General features: G+C 43.3%; 1 protein-coding gene across 3 annotated transcripts in view; it reads right to left on the bottom strand.

The window, feature by feature from the left end:
• The window catches only part of PHF20 (PHD finger protein 20), a 127,631-nt gene that overhangs the window by 36,397 nt on the left and 76,326 nt on the right, over nucleotides 1–14,908 (bottom strand). For 2 of the 3 annotated variants that reach the window (XM_005900040.3, XM_070381656.1), the window contains one exon: nucleotides 7,798–8,076. The exons of the other annotated variant lie outside the window; for it this stretch is intronic. In XM_005900040.3, the coding sequence (XP_005900102.2) occupies nucleotides 7,798–8,076 (279 nt within the window). The remainder of the gene's footprint in view (nucleotides 1–7,797; nucleotides 8,077–14,908) is intronic. 3 annotated transcript variants of the gene reach the window in all.

Raw genomic sequence — 14,908 nt, 5'->3', positions numbered from 1 at the left:
AGTGAGAGGTGACATGCTAAGACAACCGACAGTCCTGGAGCAGTACACCTTCCCCAGACTTCCCTATTAACGCGTACTCACACATCCCCTTTATTGCAAAATCAAATTGAACTGGGTTTCCTGTTACTTGTAACTAAAAGCATCCTAAGTGTTGCAGCTGTTCAGAAATATGGTCATATTAAGTCTTAAAGAGTCCCCTTCTGAGGCTTCAATTAGAGAAGTAAGCAATGAGGATAAAAAGAAGAGATATTTTACAAAGTTGTTCTATAGGAATCTGTGTTTCTTGAACACAGAGGGAAGAGAGCAAGCTTTCATAGGCTCACCCTAGCTTCTGGTTGAAGACTGTCAAGTCACACGTGGCCTGAGGCGGCAGAACCCATAGGGAGAACTGTCCAGCAGGGACTAAGCTAACTCAGGTGAGTCCCTGAGGAACAGGGACAGACAAGGTGACAACAAGAAGAACTCACGCGTTCGGTCTAGCCATGTGCACAGGAAGTCTCCTGCAAGGAGGCACTTCTGTTCCCCACTGCAGGGCCCAGTGGCAGGGCACCCTTCCCTGGTGTACGGCCTAGAGGAGAGAGTATGTGCGCTGCAACTAAGTTCAAATCCTGGCTATGCCAAGTGCTAGATGTGTTGATGCTGTTCAAGTTAATCCATCTCATCAGCACCAGTTTCTGACCCATCAAGTGGGCACAACAGTACCGGTCTAAGTAAAGAACTCAGGACAGTGGCCGGCATGTAACAAGGACTCAAACAGGTGCTGGTGTTACCTTGCCTATGATACTCTCTCCCCGGAAAGTGGGGCTGGTTTGTGGTCAGGTCTCTCTCCAAACAGCTTGACCAATTGTTCCACGACCCACAGAACAGACGCTTGGCTGCAGGGCTTCTTCCCGAAAGCTCAGACTTGGACAAAGAGTGACTTCCTGCCAGGGCCCTGGAGCAGGCAGCAGCCTGTCACCTGAGGAGGGCCAGGCTTTTCTGGGATGGGGCCACTTGTCCTCCCCCCAGGCTGCAGGTGGCCGTCAGGAGAAAACCAGAGCCCTTCTCACTCCCTCTGTACAGCCTGCTCTCTACTTCTCCCTCAGACCCTCACTGTGCTGTGAGAGCAAAAGGACACCAGACTTCCAGGAGGGAAGCAGGAAAAAACGACATCCACAGGGGAAGTGCCTGTACACCACAGAGCACCGCCACACGCTGGGGACAAGCAGTGACCAGAGCCTGCTGTCACCTGCATGAGGGGACGGCATCTTGAGGGCACAGCAGGAGTGTGTACGCCCTTGGAGGGATCCTCACTGCCCATCAGAGGAAGCCGTCTCATGGCTTCCTAACACCGTCACTTCATCTTGTCTATCTTTCCAGCCTCATCTCCCATCAGTCCCCCACCATGGATCCCACCCAGATTTTGGCCCAAAGGAGCCCTCCACTAAACCCCTCCCTCAAGTCCTACCTTTTTCCACCTTACCTCAAACGGCAGAGACTACTATGCATTCCCTAATACCCACTTCTCCACCTCTCCCACAGGAAAAGGGTATACTTGCCAGCTTCCCCTAAGCAAGGTGTGGATATCCAGATGTCCTGGCTTATGGGATATGAACAGAGGTGATGTGTGGCACTTCTGAGATGTGCCCTTAAAAGAAAAAGGCAAGCCTCACCCTTCCCTTACCAGCAGCTGAAAGACAGGCAAGGTAGTGAGCGATGCTGATCCACGCAGAGAGACCACCACCCTGGGCTGGTGGGATACTGAGGCGGAAGCTGGCCCTGGACAACTGCTCAGACCAGAGCAGAGTCACCGTAGGAAGCCTACAGTTTGGCCAGAGACATAAATTAACCTCATCTTAAGCCAGCCTCTTCGGTTGTCTCTTTAAGGCACCATAATCTACATCCCAATTAAGCTCCTATTGCTCCCTTCTCTCTAAGGGGAGAAGGAACGGTTCTATGAGAAGGTCAGTCTAGCACCACAAGAAAAGGTACAAAGAAGTTCCCACTCTGCTACTCCAAGGCACCTTTCAGCCTAAGCCAAAGTTTACCCAGAGTGAGAATATGAACGAAATGGACATAACAATAGGTAATAAGCACAGGTGAGGTTCCCCTTGATCCTCAGATAGTCTTTCTGGGCCAAATCTCTACTCAGGACTGAACTCACCTATGCAGAATTAAAAGCCAACACCAAGGAAGCCTGAATTCACCCCTGGAAGAGAAGTTACTAAATGGATTCTGGTATTCTAAGAAGCCTCATTTGGAAAAGCAAATTTAAACTGACCTTCCAGATTAATGTATCTGACTAAAGGCCTGGCTGAGGGAAGAAGAAACACATGAGGGCCAGAGTCAGAAGGGTACCTGAGGGACAGACGACGACAGTTTGTTCCTCTCAATGACTCTGAACTCTGATCTGCTTGTTCCTGGCATATGGATTCCTTTCCTAGTCCCCTGCCTCCTGGTCCACCCTCTACCTACCCTCACCCTTTCAGAGCTAACTCAAATGTCACCTCCTCCTCTGGAACTTCCAGCCCCTGCTCTATAGGCAAATACCTCAATCTGTGTTGCCATGGCACTTCATACATTCTTTACATAGAGCTTAGAAGTTCTCACTGTATCTGTTTCTGCGCTTTTCTCCCCACAGGAAAGAGCCCTTTCTTATGCATACCTAGTTCTACATCATCATTTTGGAAAGGAAATTAGACCTGTGAAGAGCTCAGATTACACATGAACAGGAGCAGGACTGCTACTGAGACTGAGTCTGTGGGCTTCACGCCAGAACGGCTTCTCCTCCCTAACTCTACCAAGCAGGAAATGGGGGCTGGGGGGACTGGAGGACCCAAAAAGGTCTCTGCAGAACAGTTTCTGATGCTCCTGGACCAGAAGCTCCAGGCATCTCCATATGAGAAATCTATTAGAATCCAAGTTCTCAACAGCCATAATCAAAATACTCAGCATAAAAGGGGGCACTATTTTACAGTAACTGGCCCCAAGCAGCACACGCTATGTAACATTCTGCTTTTCACTTAAGCATTATGTCGAGTTCACACTGCCTGTGATCGAGGACACAGGCAGCCTGGTGTCAGAATCTCACCTTTAAACATCTCCCTACCCGAACTCCCCCAGTTTCTGAAATTCCACACCTACAGATAAGAGCTTTCTTGGAAGTGGAGGTGAAACCTAGATATCCTGAGAGAACAGGGGATCTACTGAGCCGGTTTTATTCTTTCAAATCATAAGAAATTTAGTTATCAGATTAGTCTAGTACCCAGCAAAACCATGAGGAAACGGAAGGAGGCTCTGAGGTGAGAAAGGTGAGGGGCGATGTGTGGAACAGCAGGTGCCTTCTGAAAGGCTGGGGCCTATGACATACTCTGAACATGACTCTGCGTTGGCTCTGAAGGATACCGAGGGGTCTGACGAAGGCTCAACATGTCTAGTAACCCCAGTTCAGAGATGGTGACAACTGAGACTCCTGCTGGTTAGTGGCAGAGGCAGGATGAGTGCCCAGGGTTTTAATGTACCAGCTAGAGCACAGCAGGATGAACAGTCTAGTTCCCTCCTGCCTGGGAACTGCTGGCAATCCCAGCAGTCAGGGCTGGCAGAGCTGTGAAATCATCTATGTGTCCTGCGTGCACATGATGGGGATGGGGTGACCAGGGGGCAAGCCCCTTCCCGGCTGCACAAACCTAATCTCCATCTGGGGTACAGGGTACAGGAATGACCAGGCTAGACCCCAACAGTGGCTGAGGGGCCCGGGTGGCATGCTCTGCCACCAAATAGACCAATTTTCAAAGGGCCAGCAGAGGGGGGTCACAAGTTAAAATATACGGATTTAAAAGACCCGTTCGTTCCCCCTAAAGCATTTTGTAATAGTCCATCCCTGCCAGTCTGGCGAGTATAACCATGGCTGCTGCTGCTCAGTCGCTTCAGTCGTGTCCGACTCTGTGCGACCCCATAGACGGCAGCCCACCTGGCTCCCCCGTCCCTGGGATTCTCCAGGCAAGAACACTGGAGTGGGTTGCCATTTCCTTCTCCAATGCATGAAAGTGAAAAGCGAAAGTGAAGTCGCTCAGTCGTGTCCGACTCTTCGCGACCCCATGGACTGCAGCCTACCAGGCTCCTCCATCCATGGGATTTTCCAGGCAAGAGTACTGGAGTAGGGTGCCATTGCCTTCTCCGATAACCATGACAGATCTTGTTATTTAAAAAACCTGGCAGGCAAAAATCTCCAATTCACCAACAGACTTCCAAACCTCAGTGAAAGGGATTCTTCTGTGTTGAGAGAGAATTTAAAAACCCCAGGTCCGTATGTTGGTATGGGACCCAAATGCAGTACATAAGAGTAGAAAAGTCACTCACTCAGGTTTCTTAATTTTATCAAAATGACAATACCTTGTCTATTAGTTTTGCAGTTCATCAGAGGTCAGCTGAGTTTAAAACTAAGCTCTGTGACTGCCTAGGTTCATGTCTCTAAGATAAAGACTTAGTATTTATTAAGAGTTTACTGTAGGCCAGATACTGTGCTAAGCATTTCACATTAGGTCATTTCATACAATAAAGTTCTGAGGCAGGTAGTTATTGCCATCTCACAGATGGAGAAATTGAAGCTCACGGTTATTTGCCCTAGGTCACAGAGGAAGCCGGGTTCAAATTCAGGTGTGCTGACTTCAAGCCTGCACATATTCACTCCACACAAATCAAGACACTCAAATACAGTTAATCAGGAATTCCCATCCAAACGAGAGACCTGCACACCTTCTTGGGCGGGAAACACCTCCCCTGTACTCGGGTGCACTACACTGGGAAAGGTCCCTCCTCGGACAGTCACCACGATCATCAGTTACAACCACCATGCAGACTACATGGTGTTACAGTTCTTGGATACAAAACTCCAGCACCTCAGGAGTCTCCCTCCTGCCCCACCTTCAGTCATTCATCCACCTACCCCCAAGGATAACCACTGTACAGCCCTCAAACATAACAGATTCATTTTAATCTATTTTTGAACTTTATATACATATCCATCATATCATATGTGTGAGTTTATGTTTCCTTCTCCGGCTCAACATTGTACTTGTGAAATATCCCCATGTTGGCAGGTGTAGCTGTACTAGTTCATTCACTTACTGCTGTTCACCATTGTATCAAGGTACCACGATTCATTTACTTGATTTACTCTTTACACATTTATTTACTCTACTATGAATAAACATTTGAGCTGTTTCTAATCTAGGGCTCTTATAAACAGTGTGGCTTTTAACATGTGTGCAACATTTCAAAATGATTTAACTGCCTAACATAAAGACCTTCTCAGCATTTTTGTGGGAGCCAGAAGTCTAACCTCCATGTTACATATCAGAACTGAGGTATTTAATCAATACCTGAAAAATCAGAGTGGCAGAGCTGTCTCGAACTCAGGCCTTCAGGCTCCCCTACTACTGTTCCTTCCTTTCTTCCACCATAGCACTGAAAAGGGAAAGAAGAGGGGAGGGTGCTGACAGGAGTCAGAGGTCAGCTGACCACAGCAAACCAAAAGGCCAGACCAATGCACGGAGAGAGGCATTCAGACAGAACGGCCCTCAGAGCAGACCAAATCCCTCAAGCCACAGCTACCTCTTTCAGGCTGTGTCTCACAACAGGGTAGGGTGGGAGCCCAGCAGAAATAGCAAAGACTTGTAACAATTCCAACTCTAATCTAAAAAGTACAAATGTTTTTCTCAATGAGAAAAACAAGGAGATAACCACTTCAAATTCCTCAGATTGGGCACATTTCTGTCAGATAATACCAAAAGCTGATAAGGATACAGACAAATCACAGAGTGGACAGGAATGTTCAAGTCAGAGCCACCATTTTCAAATATATTCTGGTACATTAACTAAAACCATTCCTTCTAGCAATTCCTCTTCTAGGTAAAATACACAAAAGAAAAGCTTGTGCCCAGGGGATGTCCACAGGCAGTCCCTGAAACATCACCTGTAAAAGTAAAAAATCTACAAACCTAATGATCCTGAGTAGGAGGGGTCTAAAGAAACTATGGTTTACTTTTTTTTTTTTTTAAAGGACTTCTCTGGAGGTCCAGTGGTTAAGAATCCAGCTTTCAATATAGGGGGTGCAGGTCCAATCCCTGGTCAGGAGAACTAAAGCTCCCACATGCCACAAGCAACAATGAGGAGCCCATTGCCTAAGTGCTGCAAGGAAGACCCAGCACAGCCAAAAGAAAAAAAAAAGAAAAAACTTACACCTGAAACTGGGTTATACAACCCACTCCAGTATTCTTACCTGGAAAAGTTCACGGACAGAAAGGAGCCTGGCAGCCTACGGTCCATGGGATCACAGAGTCAGACACGCACATGCATGCACGCTACTGCTGTTTGACTCATGCTAGCCTCCTCCGAGAGATCCCCATCCACTGGTGGGTACCTGAGCAGGACTCTGGTGAAGTCACTGAGGTGGTAAGTGGCCTATAGCCCATATGGGGAGTGCCCTCCCTGGTGACTACTGGTCAGCTGACCTTCTTCACATAGCTCCTTTTAGCTCAATACTTGGGCTTGCCAAGTGCACAACTAGACGGCCTACAGCTGAGGGTAACCGAGCGGCATGGACCAACTCTGTGGCCAACAGCCATCCGCAGCTACTAGCTCCTAAATATGGTTAGTCTGAATTGAAATGTTCAGGAAGGGTAAAACACATACTGGATTTTAAAAGCTGAATAGAAGAAAATGAAAATATAATAGCTTGTTAAACAGTAATTTTTATACTGATTATATGCTGAAATGATAACATTTTGGATATTCTGAGTTAAAATTTATTGAAAGAGATTTCATCTGTTTCCTTCTATGTCTTAAAATATGGCTACCAGAAAAAATTATATGCTAACTCATATTATAGTTCTAATGGATAATGCAGCACATATGACCAAGAAACGGCCACCTGACCCATTATGCTTCACAGCCTGACTAAGGAATGACCTCTCACAGGTCAGAGATCACCTGAGTTTGCATAGCCCTGCCCCACTGTCCTGAAACCTAACTCCATACTTCCTCAGGAACAATGTCAGATATACCAGAAGTTCCATAAACCACCCAACACCTATGTATTTTAAAGGAAAGGCTTCAAACCAAAAAATATATGATGATGTCACAATTTCAGGAAAACTGAATCTGGGAAGCTTGTAGAATTTACTGGAAACTCATTAATTATTCTGCAATCCCCAAGAAACATGTAATTTTTTTATTTCTGTAAGTTTCAGAAGAAATCTCCAAAAAGGTTCTCTTGTAATAAACAAGACATGTACATGAGTTTTTATGGTAACCCTTTCTACCATCATTGTAGCTTCTGTGCAAAATAAACATGGTTGTTAGAAAACATCTCCAGATGCAATTATTATGAAATTGGACCCCACAGGAGATCACACATCACCTCTTAGTTCTTTCTTTTGTTCTGTTTTGTTTTGTGCTCAGGGATGGAGCACAGGTTGGGGCAGGGGTGGCGGGGAGTGAGGATGATTGCAACCATGCTATTCTCGGTACTAGTTCCCCTGCTGGCTGCTAATGGAGCTCCCCTTCCTTGACTGTCCCCACTCCATACCTTCAGAGGCTAAGGGACTTTCTCAAGGTAACTTGAGCAGCAAGAGATAGAGGTAAGAATAAGAGTCAGATATTTCTGTTTCTTCCAGGAGGGCTATAATTCCATGATGCAATTCCTGAAAACTTGTCATTTTCAATTTGGGGGGATTCGACTGGACCAGACCAACCTAACACCCGCTCTTTGGGTCAGCCCTTCATGATACAGATACATTGCAGAACCAAAATGCTTACTTGGGGAACTGGCTGAGACCCGCTTCCTGGTCAGGCTCTCCTGGCTGGCCTTGTCTGAAGCTGAAGAGCCCCTGGTCTGGACGTGCCTCTTTCCTGGGTTCTCCTCTGGCTCTGGCGACTTTTCTATTCCGTGGAAATACTTCATGTGATAATGCAACAGTTTGGCTTTGCGGAAAAATTTTAAACAATCCGCAACCGTGCACCTAAACTTGTGATTTAGGTCGCTGGCTGGTGCTTTAGATGTCACAAAATCATTTGTTCTCTTTAAAGTATTTGTTACTGGAAAAAAAAAAAAAAAGATCCCTCATGCTTATTGGCGCTATTACAATACATGCATCAACACAACACATGGCAATAGAGTGAGAGAGCAGCATGCATGTGTAGAGGGAGACATCGATGACCACTGCTGTTTGAAAGAATGGATATAACTTCAGGGTAAATAACAAAGACTCAACTGTGATTCATCTCTTGAAAGAAGAGATCAACTTTTTTTTTTCTTTTTTAAAGCAGCCACACAAGTTCTCATGGTTTCAGAAGAACAAGGGAAAATCCTAAAAAAGAAAAAAAACCAGGAATCCAACCCAGCACTTGTTACTCATGAGTTGGACCAGACTCAGACCTTCCATCATTCAGAAATGTTTGTGTAGGCAGGACTAGAGAATATTCCGGTAGGTTATGAAACCGAAAGGATCTCACACAAGGAGAATCACTATTACAAAGGTTTTAGTATAGAGTTTTGGAGCTCTCAGTATGATGTACTCTGTTTAATGAAGAGGACTCAGAGAAGAAGGAGGAAAAAAGACAACCAACTGAATGAAGCTGGAGGGCATGTAAAGAACTCAATGATCAAATTCAAAGAGACAAAAAAGTTTGACACCCCCTCCCTAAACCAAGAGTCTTCCCAGGTGGCTTTAGTGGTAAGAATCTGCCTGCCAATGCAGGTGACACGGGAGATGCAGGATGTGTCAGGAAGATTCCCAGAGTAGGAAATGGCAACCTACTCCAGTATTCTTGACCGGAAAATTCCACGGACAGAGGAGCCTGGTAGGCTACAGTTCATGGGGTCACAAAGAGTCAGACGTGACTCAGCACGCACGCAGGCCCCAAACCGAACAAGCAAAAGGCAACTGTCTGTCATGCATCAATAATAGAAAGTAATGCTGTCACAGGAAATCATGAGTATTAGAAACTCAATTTATTGAAGACTCCCTTCATAATACCCTCAATCCCAATGAGAGCAATCACCTTAAACTCAAGTCACCCCTACTCTACAGATTACATCACCCAAGATTACCCTGAATGTATCCTGAATGTATGGACCTTTCTTGAGTGAACCAACCTTTTTCTAAATGCAGTGATACAATTTTCATTACAAGCAAAGAGCATGCTGAACTCTTGGTAAATATGATTACCTTTTCAAGTACCATCCCATAATAAGAAGGAATAAAAAAAAAATTCTTAACTCAATCTAAATCACACTCTACATTTCAAAATCAGCAGGAAGGTATGATTATAAAACTGGTAGGCTTGATGATCTGATGTATACCCACACACCCTTCCCCAAAGCAGAATGCCTTAACTCATTTTCTATCCATGACAAGAGATAAAAGAAAGAGGTTCAAATCAGTCTGACACAGTTAAGAAAAAGTAACATGAAATGAAATAGAATACATACTTCTCCCTACACACAGTTGCACCAGAAAAACAAAAAAAAAGTCAGTAAAGAAATTCAAAATTCAAACTTCTAATATATTCTAAAATGCTCTCTTAAAATACAATTTCTCTGGACTCTCCTCCCTTTTGGCCTATTAAGCTGAACCATATCAATTTGCCATTTTTATAGGTTAAGAAAGGTGAGATATTGGCCATTTCAAATGGTCCAACCTAGTAGTTCCTTTTCCACCTAACAATCTTTCAAAAATCACTGCAGAAAATTCCACTTAGCACTGTGTAAACAAACCTAAGGTCTGAGGAGGTCAGAGAGCACCAAGCCTGCCCACTACCACCCAAGGCCCACAGCAGTCAAATTCAGCTACAGTAAACTCAGCTATCCTTCGGCTTGTGTCCGAAGCCCTGTTTGTGATCAACTATTTATTTAAAAAAAAAAAAAAAAAAATACAAACACCTTAGAACTTTTTTTTAAAAGTTAACAATAATGAGCACTTTGAATCAATTTCATGAAGAATTACCACTCTTTCTGTTCAGAACCTTTGCACCCTTGTGTACACACACCAGCCATTTGCATAAGGCAAAGACAGGACAGTGGTTAAAGTGGGGGCTCTGCAGCTGGGCAGCCTGGTTCAAATCCTGGCTCCTCTAATTACTCCTCCTGCCTCCTAGCACCTTCATATGCAGAGTGGAGATAGCAATAATGGTAACTACTTCACTGACTTGAAAGAATTAAATGAACAGCATGCAAAGATTCTAAAACAACCTCTGTTCAATAAATAGTGAATATATAGTACGATTTTGTTCAATATTCTGGAATAAGCTATAATGGAAAAGAAAGTTTTTTTAAAAGTATAGGGCTTACCTGGTGGCTCAGTGGTAAAGAATCTGCTTGCCAATGCAGGAGACATAGGTTCGATCCTTGGTCTGGGAAGATCCCACATGCTGCAGAGCAACTAAGCCCATGCATCACAACTACTGAGCCTGTGCTCTAGAGCCCAGAAACTGCAACTATTGAAGCCTGCTCTCCCTAGAGCCTGTGCTCTGTAGCAAGAGAAGCCCATGCACCATAACTAAAGAAAAGCCTGTGCAGTAACAAAGACCCAGCACAGCCAAAAATAAATAAATACATAAATAAATAATTTTTTAAGTATATGTATACAGTATCATTTTTGATTAAAGAAAAATGTGACTTATGAACAGTCTTTCAGCAATTAACCTCTCACAGCAGAAGGGCAGAAGCTCCCTTCACCCTCAGTCTCACTGCACACCATTGCAGATTCGGGGCAGAATAATGGAAACCATCCAACTTCAAATCCCAGCTCTACCCTTTATTAGCAGCAGAAATAAGCTGTGTATGGTTTTTTAAAACTCTTCTGATTATCCAGATTCCCACCTATTTCAAAACAGTTAGAGAGAGGACTGTAAGATAACATGCACACTCGGTGCAAAGCAGGCCATTTCAAACAGAAAACAGTCCTGGTCAACAGACTTCCGTCATTTATGGAATGTGGCTAGAGACATACTTATCAACCAGAGTGAAATCCTCCTTCGACCAGCCCTCATAAGCTCTGGCTAGGAGACACATCACTTGGTAAGCATTCAGTTTTCTCTACATCCTACTAGAAATGTGAAGTCCGAAACCAACTTTAAGATTCCCAGCATGGCCATGCAGTGGGATTAATTACCCCACCTTTCAGGACATCTTACTTTCACTAATGCAGCCCCTCTCCAAAAAAATTTTTTAAATAATTACATTATACTAGGTGCTGGACAGTACCAAGCTTGATCCACCAAAATCCTGAACTTCGTGTGGTTTGTCTTTTTAAAACACCAAGTGCATTTTCTCCAAAAGTTTTACCAAACTCTATGTTGGAAGTTACATTTATCCCTAATAAACTCTACCTGATTATTTCAGTCCAAGAACTTTGTAACTTTTGTCTCTGTAACCCTATACATTCTTAGGTCTTTATCCAGGCTGTTAATAAAGATCCAGTAGTACAAAGCTGAGGACAGCCTTCAGAATAACCTTCAGACTGACATCAACTAATCTACACTCTCTGGTTAGAATTGCCTAAGCCAACTGAACTTGATCTATGCAAATTACCAATGCACTCACACATCTGTTTCCTCTTTGTTCATAGATAGATTTTAAGAGGGATGTGGTCAAACTGTCTGCTAAAATAAAGAGATACCTGGTCTGAGTGCTACAGTAGACTCCTCACATTCCTATGTTGAAACTTAATTCCCAAAGTGATGTTATTTGGAAGTGGAGCATTTGGGAAGTGATTATGTCACAAAGGCAGAGCCCTCATGAACAGGACTAGTGGCTTTATAAAAGAGACTCCAGAGAGCTCCCTTGCCCGTACCTCCATGTGAGGTTGCTGTAAAAAGATAGCTGTTTATGAACTAGGAAGCTGGGCTTCAACAGACACTGAATCTGCTGGCACCTTGATCTTGAACTTCCCAGACTCCAGAACTCTGAGAAATAAATTCTGTTGTTTATAAGACACTTAGTCTATGGTATTTTGTTACAGCAACCCAAATGGATTAAGACAGACAGTCTACCAATCCAGTATAAGCCTCTCAAAAGGAAATACATTCAGTTTGGCACGATAAAAATTCTTCCCCACAAAGGCAAAACCCTTGATTCCTCACAAGTAAGCAGAAGGTGGAAACAGCTAGACCGCAAAAGGTAAACAAGCTTGGCAATCAGGTGGGCTACCTGCCTGAGAGGTGGTTCTAGGATCACAGGGGCTCAGGTAAACAGATAAACTCCACAGGAGAAAAGACTACCTGCTATCCTGTCACAAAGCTCCTGGCCAAAGCTAGAGCCCTTTTCAAGACAGCAACATTAATAAGACAAAATGAGTTGCTGGTTTTGTCTGAAGGAGTAGTAAATATTTGAGAATTATGAATCTTCAACCATGGAACTTTAAGAAGATTTCCCCACAAACTCAACTCAGTTAAGTATATAAACTCATTGATATGCAAGCCCTTCTATTCTAAGCCTGTAAGTGTAACTTACTTTGCCATTTGGAGAAAACACAACCAACACAAGCATCAGCGTGAGACAAGCAGCAAAGAGAGGATAAATTAATTATGAATAATAGCCTGTGACAAACTCTGATAGATTACACAATTAACTATAGCTTCAGGCTCAAGAAGTAGATCAAACACCCCAAGACTTAAGTAATTTTCCCTTTTCATGAAAGTCTTGCAAAATGTACTATTTCAATTCTGAACACAACAAATTTTTAAAGATATGAAAATTGTATGTTCCAGACTTAACAATTTTATCCTAATTTTCCCACATGGCAGCCCTCTGTATGCATAAAGAAAACTGCATTTCACGGACTCCCCTGGTGCTCAGTGGCTAAGACTCTGAGCTCCAATGCAGGGGGCCTGGATTCGATCCTTGGTCAAGGAACTAGATCCCATATGCCACAACTAAAAGTTCATATGCCACAGCTAAAGATCCCACATGCTGCAACTAAGACACAGCACAGCCAAATAAATACAAAAATAAATAATTTTTTAATGAAGTTATTAAAACAAAAAAGCTGCCAGTTCAGGCAGTACAGGCCTCTGACACACCTCTCCCACATGCAAACCAAGCCCTGTTCAGCTTTTTCCCTGGTCTCTGAGCAAAAAGGATTCTGTCCTACCTTCTCTGAATTCCCATAAGTACTTCATGGAAAATAAGACTTGCAGTTATCTGTTCCTTTCTACTTATATTACAGTTGGTTATGTTCACTCCTCCTAAAATGCTGCAAATGAGGAATATGCTCCATTCTTTACTTCTCCTACAGTCCTCACCTCAGCAGACCACTTCATCAAACAAGAGAGTTAGCCCTAGCCTCTCCAAGACAGTTTCTTTCTCATTAAATGGGAATAAAAATACTTATTTTACATATTCACAAGGTTCCCACATGTTTCCATGAGGTATTAGAAGATAAATCCTCTTACAAACTGCAGCAGGTTACTTGAACATTAGCTGTCACCTGGCTTGTCACTGACCTCACAGTTGTTTGCTTTAAAAAACTTATGCATAATCCCAGCCAGGGGTCCATGTACCAGCACACGATCTGAAAAAGTGTAACATCTAATTGTCCCATTTTATTAATCAAACACTGAGGTGTTAGTGGTAATTAGTAAAAGCACAACAGGAACAGCAAAATGATGGAACCAGTAAAAATGTTATACATTTTAAAAGAATTCTAAAGTAAAACATCCACAGCATAATTAAGCTTAAGAAAACCCACAAAAGAAACAGTTTCAGTAAAACAAAATTATATATGACTAACATAAAATATAAGTGTATTTTTTTTAGAATTGTAAGAATGTAAACCATGATAACGGTTTGCTTATGAGACTTCCAAGTAAAAAAACCAAAAACACTGATTTTTTCCCCTATCTCTTCCATGTTATAATACCCATATTATTTTACAGTAGAAAGAATATAATTCTTTTATATTTTATATTATACTCCTCCCCAGAACAGTGGTCCTGTGACAAAAGAAACATGGTGATGTGAGCACAGTCAAGCAACCAGGAGAGCCACTGGTGTCCAAAGGGCATCCTGGGCCACTGTCTACAGCAATCCCAAGTCTCACACACAGTGTTCATCTGGAACATACATCACTGATAACACCAGCTAAGTGACATCATCCTCTCTTTGGATACTACAGTCCTTTGTCAACATGAGAGCAGTTACTAGGTTACAAAGGGCAGATAAATATGTAAATTAAATCCTTCAGGGCATCTGGTTCAAAATCTAGGGGTAATGGAATTATCCTTAGGTTACAGGCTAAACTACAGGAAGCAATTTAATCCTGTTTTAGAAGGTAGCATGTAAATCAACATTTGCAAGTAGTTACAGGTATTATTGTTCAAATGCTGTGTTCTTCATCATGTTTAACAGATCTTTGTATGGAAGTATGCAGCCAAAGCATGGAGCTCTATCCTAGGCTCCCAGGCTTAAAATCCCAGGTCACCCTCTACTCTGGCCTCTCCCAAATTAATATGAGGAGAAAAATGGTCCATGGAATTTGAATTTGCTTTAAATAATAGTATAACTCTATTAATTATACTAAAAGAGTGCTTTCTTTTTCTTTTGCGGGGGAAAGAGAGGTAGAAAGAGACTATAAAATGTCTAATAATCCCTGCCTCGGGGCATCCACTCCTGTGTGCAATTCCCTCCCTTTGAGTGTGGGCAGGACCTGTATAACTTGCCTCTAATAGAACAGGCAAAGGTGACAGCAGATCACTTTCATGATTGTGTTTTGTAAGACCATAACATCCATCTTACTGGCAGGCACTCTCCCACGCTGGCTAAATGCAACAAGCTATTGAGCTACTCAAGGGAGAATACCATGTGGCAAGGAACTGAGAGTGCCCACAAAAGACTACAGCCCTCGGCCTGATAGCCTGCAATAACGTG

This window comes from Bos mutus, chromosome 13 (genome assembly GCF_027580195.1).
Source record: "Bos mutus isolate GX-2022 chromosome 13, NWIPB_WYAK_1.1, whole genome shotgun sequence".
NCBI classification, from domain to species: domain Eukaryota; kingdom Metazoa; phylum Chordata; class Mammalia; order Artiodactyla; family Bovidae; genus Bos; species Bos mutus.
Note: the sequence above shows the minus strand (reverse complement) of the source record. Positions and strands in the feature narration are given on the sequence as shown.